Below are 18,459 nucleotides of genomic sequence, written 5' to 3'. Positions count from 1 at the left end.
CCTAACCTTAACTATTTCAAATAAATGCCCATCCCAACTCCTACCCTAAGCCTAACCTAAACCTAATTCTAACCATAAACAAAAGTATTAACCTTCCTACAACTCTTTAGTGAGGACTGGCCAAAATGTCCTCACTACTGGCTCAAACCTGGAATTGGTCCTCACAAAGATAACAATACAAACTAACACACATATAGACTATGTAGTTGACCTGGCAGGGGAAAGAAACATCCAGTAATGATACATGATGATTGTATTACTAACCTTTTTACATGTACTGTCTATACTATTTCAGTTGTGTCTGCACAGAGGTCCAGTCAGTCAGATTAATAGAGCATCAGTTTATGTGGACCAGGGGCCACAAAAACACAAATGACTTCAAAATAAGTACGGAGCTTAGTCCATAGAAATCATTAAGAAAATGACTCTGAGAGTTTGGACTAAGATGAACGACCCTTATTTTAGCAGTCCAGCAGCTGTAAGAAAAAGATTTATTTTCACAACACAATTGATCTCATCACTTTCTCTCTAATGGGGTTGCAGCTTTTGCCAGGAAACAGATAATTTCCTGTGGCAACAGAAGTTAAATTCGAGTCAGATGAAGATCCAAAATTAACTAAATCTTCTCTCTGATATTTGGCCATCATTGTAGGAGAATATCCCTTACCAAGCCCCGGGGTCTGCAGCTGAAATAACTAATGAATAAAAGAGACAGAGCAGACGATCCATTTCATCCTGGTTCCCAGAAAGGACCAGTGAGTTATTAAAGTCCCCTGACCTCTCTCTGAGCAACCCTGTCTCCCAGAAATGATGTTCATATTGAACTAATTTGCATCAGCACATACATTTTGAAGGAAAAGTAATGGTGACTGGCTCATATTACCATTTACATAATGAGGAAATGGTTTTAACCACAGCCACCATCTTTACATAACCTTAACCAAAGCGCTTTCATTGCCTAAACCTAATAGTGGCACTATGTTTAGTCCCACCCACCCCGACTCCAGTGCAATACATAAATGTAGCGCTTCCTTTATTTATTTTGTGCTATATAAATGGCATCTCTAAGAGGCGATGTGTCACAGCTCAAAGCATGTCACTGAGACACAGGTAAAAGTTTAAAGCTGTTTGATTGAAAGCTTGGAGGTCAAAAGCCAGCTAATGGGAAATGGCCGAGGTCTGTGGGCGGTCTGGAGTCGGCAGCCAGCAGGAACACAGGCAAACAGATTAAAAGGGGATTAGCAAACGCAGGGAAAAGAAATGGAAACCTACAGCAGGTAAGACATGGTAGACAACCAGGCGTCGATTAAATGAAACTGTGCCCGTATGAGCACTGTAGAACTATTGAGGGACTAGTGCACAGATGAGTAAGTGTATTTGGGAATCAGGTATGACTGGTGGGGTTACTCCAGGGCAGATAGGAGTGGCAGCATCTGAATTAACAGGAGTGTTACTAAATGGAAATAACCGGCAAATGTGGATGAAATAAGAAAGAGAAGAAACTGTGACATGGTTACTTTGAGCGATGCATCCCAGATGGTGTACATTGGGATTTGTCAGCAGCAGAAATCATCTGTTGTATGCTGTAGTTTAGACTAGAAGCGAAAGCTCCCCTCAGTAATTGTGAGGTTTAGGACAGGTCTTTAATCGTTGACGTGGACAGGTCTTTAATCGTTGACGTGTGGTCTGAATGTCAGTGCCAATTACAATATGCGTTTTGGTCCGCGGACATTACAAATTCTTAGTTATTTTTGTCTTTTTCCATTAAGCATGTCTAGACATTGAGGTTAAATCTGGACTGAACTTGGTTGAAAAGAAAGTTGAGATAACAGCATTTAAATTGTTTTATTTCACTACATCATCAGGTTTTCTGTGCGAACAAAAGTTATAAGTAACCTTGTCGCTCTGAGATATTTGCCTTAAATCTCATATTTGGGTAAATACACCACTCCCATGTCGGTGTGTTAAACAATGGAGCTGGAGCAGAAGATGATTAGCCTAGCTTAGCATAAAGACTGAAAGCGGGGGGAACAGCTACCCTGAAAACCAAAAACTAGTTCAGCACGTAACCGCCAGTGAAACCACAACTTGTTGTTGTGTCAAAGCTGAAAGCAGGGGAAAGTCTAAAGAAAATAGTTAACGCCATATCATTCTAATTCTCTGTAAAACCACAAATTGTTTCTCTGTGTTGCTTTGTGTATAGATTTAACAAACAAGATACAAGAAGTTAATTTGTGAGCTTCAGAAGGGTGCATTTTGTTAAGAGAGGGGATTAGCCTATCTTAACATGAATCAACTAAACAGTTAGCCTGGCTCTCTCTCCATGGTTAAACAAAATACGCCTGTCAACACCTCCTAAGCTCCAGCTCCATACATAAAACACAGACAGGACAGTGGCATTAATCAGTGAACGACCAAAGTGACATGCTCAACCTTAAAAAAAATAAAACACAAGTGGAATCTGCAACTTCCTTAAACATTCATCTATCAATCATTTTAGTTCAAACTGAAAGGTTTTCCTCGTATAAAAAACAGAAAGCTGTAGTATTGTTTGAACTTTTGAACTTGTATCTGGAGTGCAGATGACTGCTCTCATTACGTACGTGAGTTTCCCCGTCTGCTGTGGTCATGACAAAGGAGCTGAGAGGAAGCTCCTCACTGTTGCTAAAACACAAGTGCTACAGCTCGGCATGTATTGCATGATTACAGGACTTCAAACATTACTCACGATGACATATTCTCTCTTTTCTATGTAAATATGTTAGTGATACGGCTTTACATAAAAAATTTATGAGTCATACTCAGTTTCATACACAGATATGCACAAACATGCAAAACAATTCAGCATGTCAGACGCAGCAGCCTACAGGAATTGGACACATACATAACTGATTTCTAAAGCCAGTGGGCGTTCACTGTGTCATTTAGGATCTGACTTGCATAACTACAGTTTAGTAAAAGGCATGTGTTTCTTAAAATGCTGTGAAACTGGAGGTATGTTAGAATTTGTATATAACTTCTGCTCCACACAAGTGATTCAGAGGAACTCTGCAGAATATTTCCGTATGTTCATTTCTCACCTTCAGATTTATTAATTTTTGGTTTCAGTAAACACATAACCAAATGCTGACAAAACAATTTACAAATACTAGTCAGACAGTATGTTTTATTTTAAAAAATGTATTGTATTTTGCAGTTTAAAGCGTGTCTGCTGTTTCTTTAACAAATCACCTCAGTGCCATTAGAGATCACTGTGGGTTCAACTTCTAAGTTACTATGAAGACAGAAAAGGTGTCGTATGATTTCAATTCATTTTGGAGCTCCAAAAAGAGGGTTACTGATTACCTGACAAACCAAAGAGGTCAATATTTATTAATGTACCAGCAGCACAGTACTGCAGACATTATTACTCAAGAAGTATTATGTAAAGTAAAACAAAGTTTATATGTTTATCAAAAGTTTCAAAAGTTAAACTACTCCTAAAGCAGAAAAATTGTTCTTTTGAGTGTTATATGATTATATAGCTTATTATATAATTGGTTTATTATTATGGATGTGTTAATGTCTACATTAATTACAATACTTTCAGTAGTTAGTAAGATGGTTGGCTGAAATCTGAAAGTTGAAACTAGTTTTCTTGAGATTTTCAGAGATTTATGAACCTGTGAGATGAAGATGTTATTTGCATCAAACATCCAGTTAAGCTGTAATATAACTGTGGTTCAGCTGAAACGGGCCTAATGTATAGCTGATAATGATAGTGATTTATATTTACTTCACTGCCACCTCTACATAAATTTGTAGACGTGCTCTATTCCTCATACTTACAGCTGAGTTAAATGAATTCATTTTATTTTATAAGTTCATTCTCGTTCATTTCAATGTCTTTATTGAAGCATGACTTCAAGTTTGAATCCATTTGAACTAGTGAAGGGGATGTGGTCAGAATAAACAGACACATTTAAAACTATCAGACTTTTTCTCACATTATCTACTGTAGGATTAGAAATGCTATAATATAAAGTCTGATTATTTAATCATTGTGGCATGGCCAGTGTTGTGCCAGTTCACGCTTTGAACGAACTAGCTCAAAGTTCAGTGCATACAGATGAGTGTGTCTATGGAGACGTTATGTGGCACGCTGTAAAACTGACATAAAACGTGAGCAGCGTTCACGTTCATCATTTATGAAGTGATTCTTTCATTTCAGTGTTCACTGAGAATATGAACGCGTTCAAGGAACGGCGTTCATGCTCTGGACATGGCCCCCAGTGTGAGTCTTTCTTGCTTCTGGTGTAGCTCAGGTTGCTTTTAGGGGACCTGAGCCCCCATTGGCTCCCCTGTACTTCTACTATTTGACACTTCTAAAGAATATATTGACCACTTTATAATCTCCTGTAGTATAAGGAACTTCTAATAAGAGAACTGTGTCCTGAGGAAGAGAGAGGGAAGTCACTGAAGAGCAGATGCTACAATTAGTCGAGGTGTTTTTCTTCTGCAGAAAGACAAGCACTGAAATTCTCTGAAAAATCCTCTTGAAAGCCAAACAACATAAGGAAATAATCTCATGTGCTATTCCTCTGAACTGGAAGCTTCCTGTTTAAGTTCTATCTGGGAAATGACTGTGCTCTTTTAGCTGCTGTGCCAGGAAGCTGGCAAGATAGAAGCTCTGGGAGGCTGTCAGATCCATTTGAGAGATGGTTAGATGAAATGGCAGACTGCCTTCTGAACTGCTCTCAATGCACAATGTGTGTGTGTCACTCACTCACTCCTGACAGATCAAAACTAACCTGGAGTACGTGTTTACCTACACGGGGGGAAACCTCATTGTGTGTGTGTTGGTGGCGTGCAGATATGATGAGACAGTTTCATGTATAGGGCGTGTGGGTGTGGAATTATATGACTGGTGAGATCACTTGTGAAAACAGCTTTTGTGAGGAGCTGCGACAGTTTGACATGTGTGTTATCACATAATCATAGATCACTGTGATGCAGAATATTGTGTCACCTGCCTAGGTGAAAGGGTATTACATAATCCAACAAAAACAAAACCAAACAAAAGAAAAGATCATGGAAATTTTCTGTCACATAGTAAATGAATTGAAATATTATATAGTTATATAATTACACTATAGTAAAATTACAGAAATATTCAAAATGACAATAAAATGACATTAAAATACTATTAATATTTGTTAATTGTTACTTCTTAAATTTTTCAAGTATTGTGAATAATTTACTGGTTTATGAAATTTGATGATTATTATGTCTTTGTCATCCTCTGTGGCAGACCCTGACAAGTAATATTATAATTTATTTGGAAAACAAATAGTCCAAAGTGTTTAACTTCATCAGAAGTGTTTTATGAAGTGCAGCTTACCAGTTAAAACCAAAAAATGCTAACGGGGATGATTATTTTGATCAGATGAGACATATAAATATGCTAATTTTTAATCTTGAGGGGTCATTTAAAACTACCTATTTGTATATATGTAATATACATACATATATGTAAAAATACTTCATTATTTAAATTATGATTTGGTTATTTGTTTGTTTGACCCCTAAAAAAAAAATACCCCTTTTGTTTCTGAAAAATGAATCACCGAAGTGTCGGGGGATTTTAGAATGACGCATGGAATGACAGTAAATTATATTATGCCATTGTCTCATGTGGCTGTGAGAGCATCACAGTTGCTTGCTGCTTGTACTGTCATAACTCTGTGGACGGCCTACACAGGAAAGAGCAAATGAAAATACATAATTTCTGCGCTCACCAGGAACCGATGTTATGGTGTAACATAATAACAACATGAGTGCAGTTAACTGGAAAGCCTCAGCTGCTTGTCTCTTCCTCCATGTTTCCTGCCAAAGCTGTCTGTTAAAAGAACGTTTGGATGAGTCATTTTGGAAAAGCTGAAACCTGGCTGGTATTAATTGATTAATGAAACAATTGTTTCTGCACAGAATGTTACAGATTTCATCAGCAAGCTGTGTGGCCCAGGAGCTGCCAACATCTGTCACTGAGTTGGCCGATCCACCACTGATGATGTCGCCCAAAGTGATAGGTGTTCCCTGCAGAATTAATGAATTGTAATGATTTTGTTGATCGTTTGACATTTCAATTAGTGCCATAATAAGGTCAAAATTATCCAGATTATCCCTGCAAAACTATTGACATTCCTATCAGACTCGGCTGTACTTTGTGGTTTAAATGTTAGCACACCAACTATCTAAGCTAATGTGTGTTTAGACAGAGCAGGAAGCATATTTTTTGCCTCATGATACAACTCTGACTACTGGACGGTTGACTGACCAATGTACCAACTGTACAGATGTTATCTGAAAATGATTCTTTGATTTTGGTCTGTCTTTTAGCTGAACTGTCTTGAGGAAGTCCTTTGTGAAAGCCTTTCACGTAACCTCTGACATAGTGAAAGAGTCCCTTCGTCCCTTAGTTGATCTCACGGCCCCTCCTTGTTCTTTCAAAACAAACTCTTTTATCCTGTGCCTTGAAAATCAGGATTAAAGATGAATGTGAGTGGGTGGATGCTTTCAGCAGCATGACATTATATCCATTGCTGAAGCCACTGAACTGCAGAAAACATCTGATTATACTGACAATATATTTATGTCATTGTAACACAAAAACATTGTAGCCCAGTGTTCAGGTTTTGCATACAGATAAGATGACTGAGCATGCTTACTGTGGAGAATGTTGCGTCAAATCAAGCCTTGAGACATTTTGATTTACATGTGTATACACATTTACTTACTTACATTATTGGCTACACTATATTACACTGCTGGAAACTTACAAAATGCATATTTTCTGTTTCCATCTAAATTAATATGTGCCAAAACAGCTGCATGTGGTCAGCCTAAAAACTTGTACAGCCCTCCACCCCTGTGAGGAACATTGAACTCTGTCAGTACTTAGCATTCACTATAATTAGTGCTATAAAGTCAGTGCAGAAGCTAAGGCTTTTCCCTGCATGTGTACTTCTTGTATCATTACTGGCCAGTACTGGGCATCCAAGCTAAATAATTCACATTAAACTGACAATCAAAAAGCCCCAACTTTGTGAATGGAAAAAATATACCCTCTGCATGAGGTACACCTAGCTAAAACTAATGCCCTCTAATACAACAACAAGATCAGTTATAATGTTCAAACAGGTGTTTTATATCAACGAGCGTAGGTTAAATAACAGAAACACCTTTCTGTATACTGCAACACAGTTCAACAGCACCACACCTTCTCAAAACAACCCTGACTTCTAGAAATTACGTTTCTGTACGACTAAACTACAACAAAAAAGGTGTACCCAATAAACTGCCAAATGGATGGACTGCATTAGGCATAATTGGTCTGATCTAAATGGTGCTTTATAAATAAGTCATTGGTGTGCAAGCCCAGGCTTAGCCATTCTATTGGACGATGAAAAATAATATTTTAGGAATTTATGGATGGTGCCGGTAAATTTTAATGTTGATCTTGCTCGGATAGCTAACGATCCTAGCTCATTGGAACAGCTACACTTCTGAGTGGTTGAGTGCAAGCATTGTTTTGAATTTTTCATCTCCTTCTTCCTGAGCTACATGAGTTATTTTTAACAGCGATGCTGGAAAAGGTGAAGCCAGTGTTAGCGTCTGCTTGTTCCTGTTTCCATAAGTTGCGTCTAGGAAAGTTCTGCAGACAACAGACTGACATCAGGACTCATTTTGTGCAGTTTTTTTTAAAGTCCATCCCATGATGGAATAATTAGATGTGTTGTCAAATAGGGGCAATAGGCCAAGCTATGTCAAAATTAACATCAATGAGGAAATTTCTTCAAATTTTGCGCAAACGTTCATTTGGATTCAAAGGTCAAGGTCACAGTGACCTCACATTCCTGTGAACATGTTACATCAGCAACCCCCCGGGGGGAAGTTTGTTACATCTCACACAAGTATTCACTTAGACTCATGGATTATCTGGTTAGATTTTGGTCTTGACCTTTGACGACCAAGAGGTCCGTCAGTGCAATTTATGCTGGGTGGGGCCTGTCCATTTTACCAGTCTCTACGGCAGCTAGCAGCTCTCTCTTTGAATTTGTGTCCGTGTGTGCATGCTCCTTGCAGTTGCGTGTCTGTCTCCTCGACTCAAACAGGATGGAAAGTAAAACTTGCTGGCATTGTGAAAAGAGTCCCCCCTTTTTTAGTGGCCTTAAAAAAAACTCGCTTATGCAAAGTAATTTGGTTTAAAAGGAGTATGAGGGAGGAAGAGAAACTCCACGCTCCAGACACACACACAGAGACAGACAGGGGAAGACAGAAAACACAGGGGAAAGTGGAAACACCAGAAACACCGCAGTCTTAGCCTACACTATGACCATGCCGTATCAGTTAAGTATGTTTTCCCCTGTGAGAGGAGGCAGTCTATCTGTTTGTGACTCACACAAGAAACTGTTGAATAAATCTTTTCATACGACTGGTTCTTTCATCAAATTCCCTGAAATATTGTAGTTCATGACTATTTGACTTAATGGTAACCTTTTTTTCAGGCCCCTGGTGTGAGCTAATGTTTATATTACATCCATAAGAAGTTTAAAAGGGGGCTCTTGTGACAATCCCTCCTTGAATGATCCATCAAGTCAAATAAATATTTATTAAGCACCTCAGCACTGTTTTCGCAGATGATGAAAACTAAAATAACAGTGTAGTTTCGTCTAAGTTTCTTGAGAATCATGGAGGCAATCATTAGATCATCAGACCAATAATTCAGCCTCATAACAACAGATCTTATATTTTCAGTCATATTGCACAGCCCAGACCAGATGCAGCACACTATTACCAGTTCATTTTCCAGACATTTTTTCAGATTTTTATAAAACATCCTAAAACAAAGAAGATGACCAGTTTTTTCTTTCCTCTGTCGTCCAGTTTTCCACTATTGATAGACATTTTTATGAAAGATCCAAAAGGAAAGAAGAGGAAAGTATGCGTTAGAAATATTTGAGTACAAAGAGTATTGACAGATACTTCTTTTATGACTTCTTTTAACCACAGGGAAAAGGACACGGTGTGGAGTCAACTGTAAAATTTCCCTGACAACTGTAAAACTGCAGAGGAAAGACTGAAATATTCTGATACTAGTAGCATTAAACACTGACCTCTCCTCAAACTGACACTAATCTTCATATTATTGGTCTTGTTTATTACTCACTAAAGAACATGACCTTTTGCTCTCACTACTGTGTGAACTGTACAAACCGTCATAAATCCTAATCTTGTCATCTGACACTAATCAGAACTCAGTCATGCATTTAACAGTCTCAGTGTTTGTGTTTCCATATCTTTAATCAACATATCTGTTTAAATTTAACTGGCAGCACATATTTGCTTGCAGCAACTAACATGTGATACACTTTTTTTATGGTTATGATGACATGATTAAAGACATGTATAAAAAAATACTGTGAATAATAATTTGTGTCAGGTATTGTTTTAAGAAGTTAAGAATTCTTGAAATTGCTTCTACTCCCTCTGCCTCACTGAAAAATCTGAATTTGCAAATACTTTTTATTTTCAACTACAGGACACATGATGGCTTCTTTGCTATATGGTCATTATCAATTTAGGTGCACTGGAGGCTGCATATTAGACCATGATTGGCTGCAAACTAGTTGGTTGTCCAGGTGATAAAGATTTAGAGCATGCAACAGATGAATGTGAAAACAAACTCAACAGTGAAGCTCAAACATCCAAGTGAAACTAAACACATTTATGAGTGTGGTGGAGGGCTTTAAGGTTATAAAAGATTACAACCTTGGTTAATTATTGAAAAAAAGCTAACAGTGACTTGAATAACGAGGCAGGACGGATCTACTTAAATGTTAACCCAAAACACTTTCTCTGACCTTGACCAGAGGTCAGGAAATGTCCTATGTGGTGTATGCTCACCATTCACCCCAAACACCATCCTAGGGTTTCTAGGTGCCGCTGTATAAGCCCAGTGCGGTGGAAGTGAACACACTCCAGGCAGCAGTTACATTATCTCTTAAAAATATATACTGCAGAACCACTAAGTTGTAGAAAAATAGATATTTTAGGAGACAGGGTTGTGCTGCTGGTGATATCATTGTGTGGACATCAGTTCTGTCTTTGAACCAACTGATCATTAACCATCTATGCATTGCATTTTCACTATTACCCTTTTGGGAACTGATCACTCCAGTTTTGAGCAAATATGTATGGGTTGCGCAAAGTTGGGCAAATGGCTGATATGAATAGTGCAGGGTCGACTGGGGAACAAGGAGCAGGTGGTGAGAGGTCAGGTGACTGCAGGGCTGACGTGAAGTGGGAACAGGTGTGTGGGTGTTCTATCTGGTCGAGAGTTAGAGGAGAAGGTCAACGCCATTTTCATGCCTGTTAGCATAGCTTAGCATCAAGGCTGGAAACAGCTTGCCAGGCTACAAACTCTGCCTACCATCACTTGTCAAAACTTTTTCTATTTTCCATATTAACCTTGAACTTTAACCTGGATTCATCATGACAGACTTTGGCTATATGGTCAGATTTCAGATGGACAATCTTAAGTTCTTCAGTTAAACAAAGCTGTCTTATCCTCAGCTTTTAGATACCTTATCTTGGATATTAAATGATGTGTGGATCAACAGCTGTAGCAGCTGAAACAGCAATCTGCAGATATCTCTTAACATTTAATTACAGCTCATTGTTGTAGTAGCTTGAGGACAGGGTGGCTTTTTTGTGTATCTCTGTAATTCACAGAAGACTAAAGGGAATATGACGCACCAGGATATCCCATCTTTTTTACCAGCAGTGATGAATACCTACACTTCTGACATCATGATCATTTGTACATATATTGTCTGCCGTACCCGGAGTAATTCCTCTCTACGTATCGCGTGCTACATCTACCAAATGACAAGACTGTACATGCCACAGCCGGAGTGGATTTTAAAACCAGTTCAGACTCACTCAACAATCCATGTGCAGTCAACCCCAAGGTTAACTCATAAATAAGTGGCAGTGGCATCAAATAACAGAAATGAGAGAAAACAGGGATAATTTGTGGTTTGCTAACAATGGTGTGCAATAAGTCATGAGACAAGAAAGAGTTTTTAGAGAACATAAAACCTGTTAGGTTTTAAATATACAGCAGCGAGGATGTTGTCAGTCCCCAGGCAGACAGCAAAAAGTCGACATCTTTGTGCAATGGATGAGTAAACACGTCTGACTGTAGGCTGACTACTTAGTTCAAAGTGTTATGTGCAACTCCAATGCTCTCACAGGGCGGCCCTGACAATTGAACTCAAACAAAGTGGTCTTTTGTAGGGCAAAGTCAAACCTGCATTGAATCATACTTCAGTTTGTTTTGTCTTTCTTGGTACGATTCGCTTGGGGAATTCTGCAAACAAATCATACTTTAATCGTATTCGGGTGTGGACCATAACAACAGCACGAGTCCTGCTAGAGGAACTAGTCTTGGTCTTGCCACAAACTTTTTAAGCAGTTTGTTTGTGGTGGCAACAGAATCTGACCTCAATCTGACACAACTACAAGTCATACTTTGAAAGTTGCAGCTAAAGAAGTTGGAGAATGAATCGAGGCCTGACATGGAGGTGCAACAAATTACATTGCGTCTTTGCTATTTGAGCAGATAGGACCTTCTGCCTGTGCTAACCTGCTCAATCTCTTGCCATCTAACCGGTGGATGGAGTGAATGTTCTCTTTTGGTTTTTAGTGATGCATTTTTGTTCAATTTTGTTGACTTAACTCTTCTGCTCAGTCTTAACGTGACCTTGTAGAAAACTGAAGCACACAAGTTGATTTACTGTCAGTACAGGATCTGTTAGTGTGAATCACAAGGCTTATTAAACACAGGCTTAAATGTACCACTAAGTACGGGGCTGGTAATTGTTACTCTGGTTATTCAGCTGTCCTGAGTGTATCATGTTGAACCCTTTTAAATGAGTCAGACTTAGATTGTCTCTCTTTACCAGGAAATATGAAACTAATGATCATTTGCATGAAATATTCCCTGTGGCTTTCCTGAGCACCTGTTCACTCATGTGTCAGGGAGCGCAATTAAATGTTCATTAAATGTAGGTGTGCATCTTGTGGTTCTATCTGCTTCAGTGGGTGGATGGGTGTTATTCTTTTTTTTTTTTTTTCGACACAAGCAGAGATTCAAATTGTGAAGTTTATAATTACTCAGCAAAATTTTTGTGGATTAATTTCCTGTCAATATAACAATTTATCAGTCAGCTAACTGAGGATTTGCTTCTGCACTCACTGATTTACCCTTTTTATGCTGATGACAGCTGTGTCTGGAAATATTATGATATCTGGTTTGTCAACCTCATGATCGTGATATCTCAGGACTAGGAAAGGTCATAGTGACCTCAAAAACCACATTTTTGTTCATGACTAAAGACTTACGCTAATTATGACACAATTTAACTCAAATGTCTAACAGGTTAAAATGATGAAGAGATGACATTTTAAAAGGTCAGATTCATTGTGACATTGTAATGTTCTGCATCTAGCCATTATTTACTGCTGTAACCCAGGAACAGAAGGGGAGATTATGACCATATGTCACGCAATTTGACTGGTTGGTGGAGGTGTGCATCCACAAGTAGTTAATTCTAGTTTTTACTAATGATGATTAAATATGATAACAAAACAACCAAAAAATAAAGTCAATGAATCCTCTGACTGGTTTACATGATGGTCCAGACTGACAAAAATCCTGGATAATTATTTGTGCCGATTACCAACAGCATGTGTGTGGGACTGAAATTGTTGCTCAATGAGTAATTGTTTAATTCCTCTTTTGAGCTTGTGGTTATTTACATACAGTGTGATTCAAGAAAGCGCAACCTAGTTCAACTTTAGCTGCAACGTCATCCAGCAAGACTTTGCTTTTCTTCTGTTTACCGTGTTATTCTCCAGGCGAAAGATAAAACATTTGTTGCAATAAACATGCTGCAATAAATTACCAGAGTTGTGAAATTCTTTCCCATATGATTATAAACCATGACTTGATGCTTTTTCTTTAAATGAGTGATTGATCGAATTGGTTTTATATGTGTTGTGTGAGCTACTGGATGTCTGAATTTCCCTATGGATTAATAAAGTTCCTACCTACCTACCCAGCCACCCATCTATCGGTCTATTTATAGAAAACAGTATCATCGGCATATAATTGCACACACAAGATATAATAACAATTACTGCATTATTTTCCTACATTATTTCCTTTATCCTAAAAACATTGCTATACTGTAAATAAGCACAATGATGGGATCCACGGTCAATAACCACTTTTTGTCCGTGTCTCTGCAGAGCGGCGAGGATGAGTCACAGTGGGTTGAAGACCTGCTAAAGCTCCATACAGCCCGAGTTCGAGATGTGGAGATCCTGACGGGCCTGGACCTCTACAGATCCACCAATCTCACATACACGAGCACCCTGAGCCTCAAAACCCGCCTGCACACCTTTGAGAGTGACGACTAGACACACAGAGAGACAGACACACACATACAGGATGTAGCCGTTTGTAGAAGTCCTGCATTTTCACCACATGCTCGCTGGACAGCCAGCGTGTCGTTGTTCCACTCCTGAGGAACTGCCAGGAAGCGCTTGGGAAGCGAGTGCATTTTTGAAATTTGAAAAGATTAAAAGAACGGTTAGGCAAGTAGTAGTCTGACTATTAAAACGGGAATATCCAATACTGTCCATGAAATCTGAGAAAGAATAAGCTAGCACAGCAATGATGCAGGATGAGGGACTTTTCTAACAGCTGCCACCACAATTTTATAGTATATACAGTACATCCTCATGCACACATAAAGGACCATACCAGTGTTTCAGCTCCATAACTATAAATGATGTATACATCATATCCCTACTGACCCTTCCTTGTGGAATAAAAAAAATATGTCCTTTCTTACTTATAAAGATCAATTAGTCAACTGTTGAAACTTGGTTTAGCTTCATAGATCACAAGGAATCATTATTGCGAGGTCTACAGTGAGGACTTTTCAAACCAACCCTCAAATTAGATTTTTGTGATGTATGGAGATAAGTTGAAGCCATTTGCTGCCTGAAAAGAAGGTTTATTCATTTGTAGTTAAAAGGTTAAAACTCACAAAATTGCTGGTGTGTTTCTGTAAAGGAACAATTTGAAATTTTGGGAAATACACTTACTCTCTTTCATACTGAGAGTTAGATGAGTTCGACACCGCTCTCAGTGAGTCAGCAGCCACTTAGCATAAAGGCTGGAAACAGAAAAACAGCTAGCCTGGCTTTGTCCAAAGGCAACAAAATCTGCATGCCAGCACCTCTAAAGCTCATATCATGCTTGTTTGACTTTAGATGTGCTGGTATAGGTAGATGTTGTTACCTTCTGACAGAAACAGGCTAGCAGTTTCCCTCGGTTTCCAGTGTTTGTGCTAAGCTCCACATCTGTCACAATGTGAACACCATGGTCAGAAAATATCCAGAGAAATTTCCTGAAATACAAGACCTTGATCACAGAATTCAAAAACTGAGCTGTTTTGTGTGGATCTCCTGGGAGATCTTAGATGTTTACCACAGAAATATACAGTCTGATGAGTGGCCTCTGGGTGTCACCGCAGGTATGATTGGTCAGCATTTACAGTTTATTCTGAATTGATCTCTTGTTGTGAAAATAATGTGGTGTGACTATGTGGCATAAATACGATACAATCGGACACAGAAATGTATTGACCAATACAGACCAGTGCGTCAATGACACATAAATTAAGCAAGATGGTGAAACTTAAACATGTCAAGAGTGGATTTCTAGAACAGCTCCTTGTTTTTTTTGTTTTTTTTTGGCTTGCTGTCATTATCCAGCAGTGGGTAGCAGACAGATGTCAATTGTCCAAATGGAAAATTTTTCCTCATGAAGAACAGAAAAAACCTAAAAATACAAGTCAAATAAATAGCAGTTAATTTCTAACCCTGGTGCGCACACACGTACACAAACACACACACAGCAACAGGTTTCCACATCTCTGTTGCTCTCATTTCTTTCCCTCCCTCTGTCTCAGCTGATCATCTAGGTGTATATTTTTATACAATTTTTCATATTTATTATGTAGCATCATAATAATAACAGCACCTAGTGTCAAAGCATTAATCCAGTGTAACAGATCTGTCCCTGTTTGCTGTAATAAGATAGAAACAGACAACTGATATTGTGCTTTTTTTTCCCCAATGAGGTGACAAGACCGATGCTGCTGTAAAGAAAAATGATTTAGGTTGAAATCTGGTCTTATTTTTATACTTTTGGCATGAAAACGTTTTACTCAGCAACGTTGTTGTGGAGAGGTTTATCAGTGTGAGGCAGGCTTAGAAACATGTCCGGTTTTAAACCCACAACCGCTCACAGTATTTTGAAGTGAAATTGATGCTTAATATTTCTAAAATGTTTGACATAATCATCTGTGTCTCTGCAAATCTGTGTGCTATACGTGCCTAACTGTGAGAAGTAGTCAATAAACAGTTATGGAAAACTACAGAGGTTTTAGAGAGGTGCTGACTCACAGACAGACTCTAAAGATCAAACTCCTTCAGCGGGAAAAAGTTATGAGTCTTTTCCAGTCCTAAGTAGCTTTGCGATATGATGGATGATCACTCGCTCTCCTGTGTTTTTGCAAAATGACTGAAGCCTAGTAAAAGCTACTGCCTTAAGCTCATCTCCTCATTTGACTCCCCGCTTCACACGTTTTTAATCAAATCAGACAGTTTGGCATTTACTTTCATGACGTTAAACTGACGCATTAACACAGCTGTTTGTCACGGTAATTGGTAGAACAGAAAAAAAAAAATCAATAAAATGACCTAGGAGCTTGCCAAACTGTGCAAGAAGACTTGTTTATATCTGTAGTCTTTCCAATAAAAGCCGTAGAGAACTGAAAACTGACTGGAACAAATTTATTTGAGCAGCATTGCCCATGAGCAACCAGTCACAAGTGAGGTGTTCACATGTCCAGCTCATCAATGACAAAGTCCATTGTTGGCTTTTAACGCAGCCCAGTGTTGTGGTTTCTAGCAGAATAAACTTCCTGTCTTCTTCTTCACATGTGACTTTGTAAATGTGCAGAAGCTGAGCTACATGTCAGTGCTTTAATGGTAACTGAGTGTTGGGTCTGAGCTCTACCTCATGAGCTGGACACCAAATATGTTGGATTTCGGTTGTCTATCAATTTATTGGCTATCATACATTTAAAAACTATTAAAAATATTAATATTAAATAACTTTAAAAATGAATTAAAGTCCTCGGGGCACCAGCCTAAACTAATAGGCGAAATAGCCAATATGGTTTCAGTCTCAATTTATTACCATTAATCTGGAACTCTGATTAACCATTAGCTTACTAACTATAACCAAATTACCAAATCAACAGTAAGTTAGAGTTGAAGGATTGGAATTCTACCAAGTAGAGGTTGGCAATATTCACGCTTGTGCAACATTAAACACACCAGTAGTTACTTAAAGGCATTTATTTACAATGGAGCAGAGTAAAACACAATGGCTTATCTAGTATATACAGGTATGTGTAGGGGTATGTGTGTGTGTCTGTGGGGACACAAACAAAGGCAAGATGGCGATTCAAAGTGATCACTGTGGCCGGCGAGGGAGCTGGTGTCTCAGGTAGCAGAGCTGACCTGGGCTGGGGCCTTGTTGCCCTTTGAGGAGCCGAGAGGAGAGAGCAGGAGCTGCTTTCCAGAGCAAGCTGAGAAGAGAGAGAGAAGAGAGGGCAAGAGGTCTGGTTTTGTTTGGTGACACCCTTGGGGGTCACATCACACGCTGACCCACACTGGCTGGCCAGTAAGGTCCGTGGGGGGAAGGGTCGTCCCCAGGTGTGAACAGTGAGGAACTGTGGAGTGTGAGTTCCTTTGTCCAGTGGAGCAAAGAAACATCTGGTCTCTTGAATGATGAGTCCCAACACAGTGATTCAAAAGGAAATGCCTTTATATTTGAGAAGCATCTTATTTGAGATTTTCTGTGGGTGTGTTATTGTAATCAAAGACAATTCTGTCATCCTTAGTCAGTCCAACATGTCATTATAGTTTTCATCAGGGATTGTACAGAACACAAAACACTGCACATTTTGCATTACACAGACAGAACAATTAAACTCATACAATCTGTCAACTCTTAGTATGCAAAATCTTAACCAATGGCTTTCATTCTGTAAAACCACTACAAGAGTGGAAGTTACATTTTGTGGCAAGCTTTTAATGTGCGACCTGTATGAGAGTCAGAGCCTGCAGTTATTCTTACACTAAACTCCTCATTATGAGGAAATGCACAATCAAATAGTAGAGCTGAATTTTTCTCAGTCATTTCCTCCATCAGCAGAAAACCAATTATTTAACAAGCTGGTAGAAATAACATTTAGAACCACCTATAAATAAGCAGCTACAAGCTTCGTTTTCTACATAAAGAAGTGCAGTAATCATGTCACAAAACCTTACTACTTATTAATCCTAATCAAAGATACCAGCCTTATTTTACAATTCAATATCAATTTCTGTGCAGTGGAAAGAAGTGATGGGATATTTGTACGTCCAATCCAACTGAGAATGATGTTCTGGATTCACTTACTCAAGAGAGCGGTGTACTGTTGCTCTCTTTGAGACAATGAAATCCAGAACAGATGATTTCAATCAAGGACACTTGTTTGTGTTTGTGGACTATTTGAGGTAACTTGGAATTTACAGAGTAATCAGTGCTGTTACACAAGTGCTTTTTATGATGTGAGCCACAAAGCTCCTGATAACCACTGTACCTCAACACCTTATCGCACTGTAATGTGGCTTGTTTATATACGCCTCCTCATTTTCTGTGTTTCTGTCATCATCCTATAAAACAGATCCCAACCTGTTATGGTCATGGTTTGGAAACCGTGGCTTAAATACAAGTACAACACGCACAATGTAACAATGATTTAAGAAATTGAGCAAGCAGTTAGTAAAATATAACAAACCTCACAGCTGCAGGTGAACGCAGAGGACGGACAAAAAACACAAAAAGGTGGCATGAAGATGAAAGGAGTACATATGTTCCAGGTACTTTTCCTCAATGTTACCGACTGGCTCAAGGGCCAGCAACAAAGAGGGAGGCCACACACTTCAATCAAGAAACGATTTATTTAACTCAAATGAATAAACAAAGTAACCAACCAAATGGGGTGTATGAGTAAGAAAGTCTTCAGTCATGTCAGAGGTGTGTCGATGAGTGAAAATATGGTGTAATGTATGTTGTAAGATGCAACAAACCAAACAAAGAGAAACAGGCTGTAGTGGCCAGCTGAGAGAGACGGAGACTACCTGAGGGGCGCGGACCTTTATGCCTATATCTAAATGACCTGCAACACCATCATGAGCAATCTGAAGGACAGTTTGACGCAA

General features: G+C 38.8%; 1 protein-coding gene across 1 annotated transcript in view; it reads left to right on the top strand.

Annotated features, from left to right (window-relative positions):
• The window catches only part of LOC111665680 (autotaxin-like), a 39,856-nt gene extending 23,896 nt beyond the window's left edge, over positions 1-15,960 (top strand). The window contains exon 25 of the mRNA XM_023420755.2: positions 13,357-15,960. Coding sequence (XP_023276523.1) covers positions 13,357-13,527 — 171 coding nt within the window. The 3' untranslated portion in view covers positions 13,528-15,960. The remainder of the gene's footprint in view (positions 1-13,356) is intronic.
• Positions 15,961-18,459: the final 2,499 nt, after the last annotated feature.

Source organism: Seriola lalandi, unplaced genomic scaffold (assembly GCF_002814215.2).
Source record: "Seriola lalandi dorsalis isolate HSWRI2012SDOR001 ecotype SW California unplaced genomic scaffold, Sedor1 jcf7180002054657, whole genome shotgun sequence".
NCBI lineage: Eukaryota > Metazoa > Chordata > Actinopteri > Carangiformes > Carangidae > Seriola > Seriola lalandi.
The sequence above is the reverse complement of the archived record's forward strand: the minus strand, read 5'-3'. Positions and strand labels throughout refer to the sequence as shown.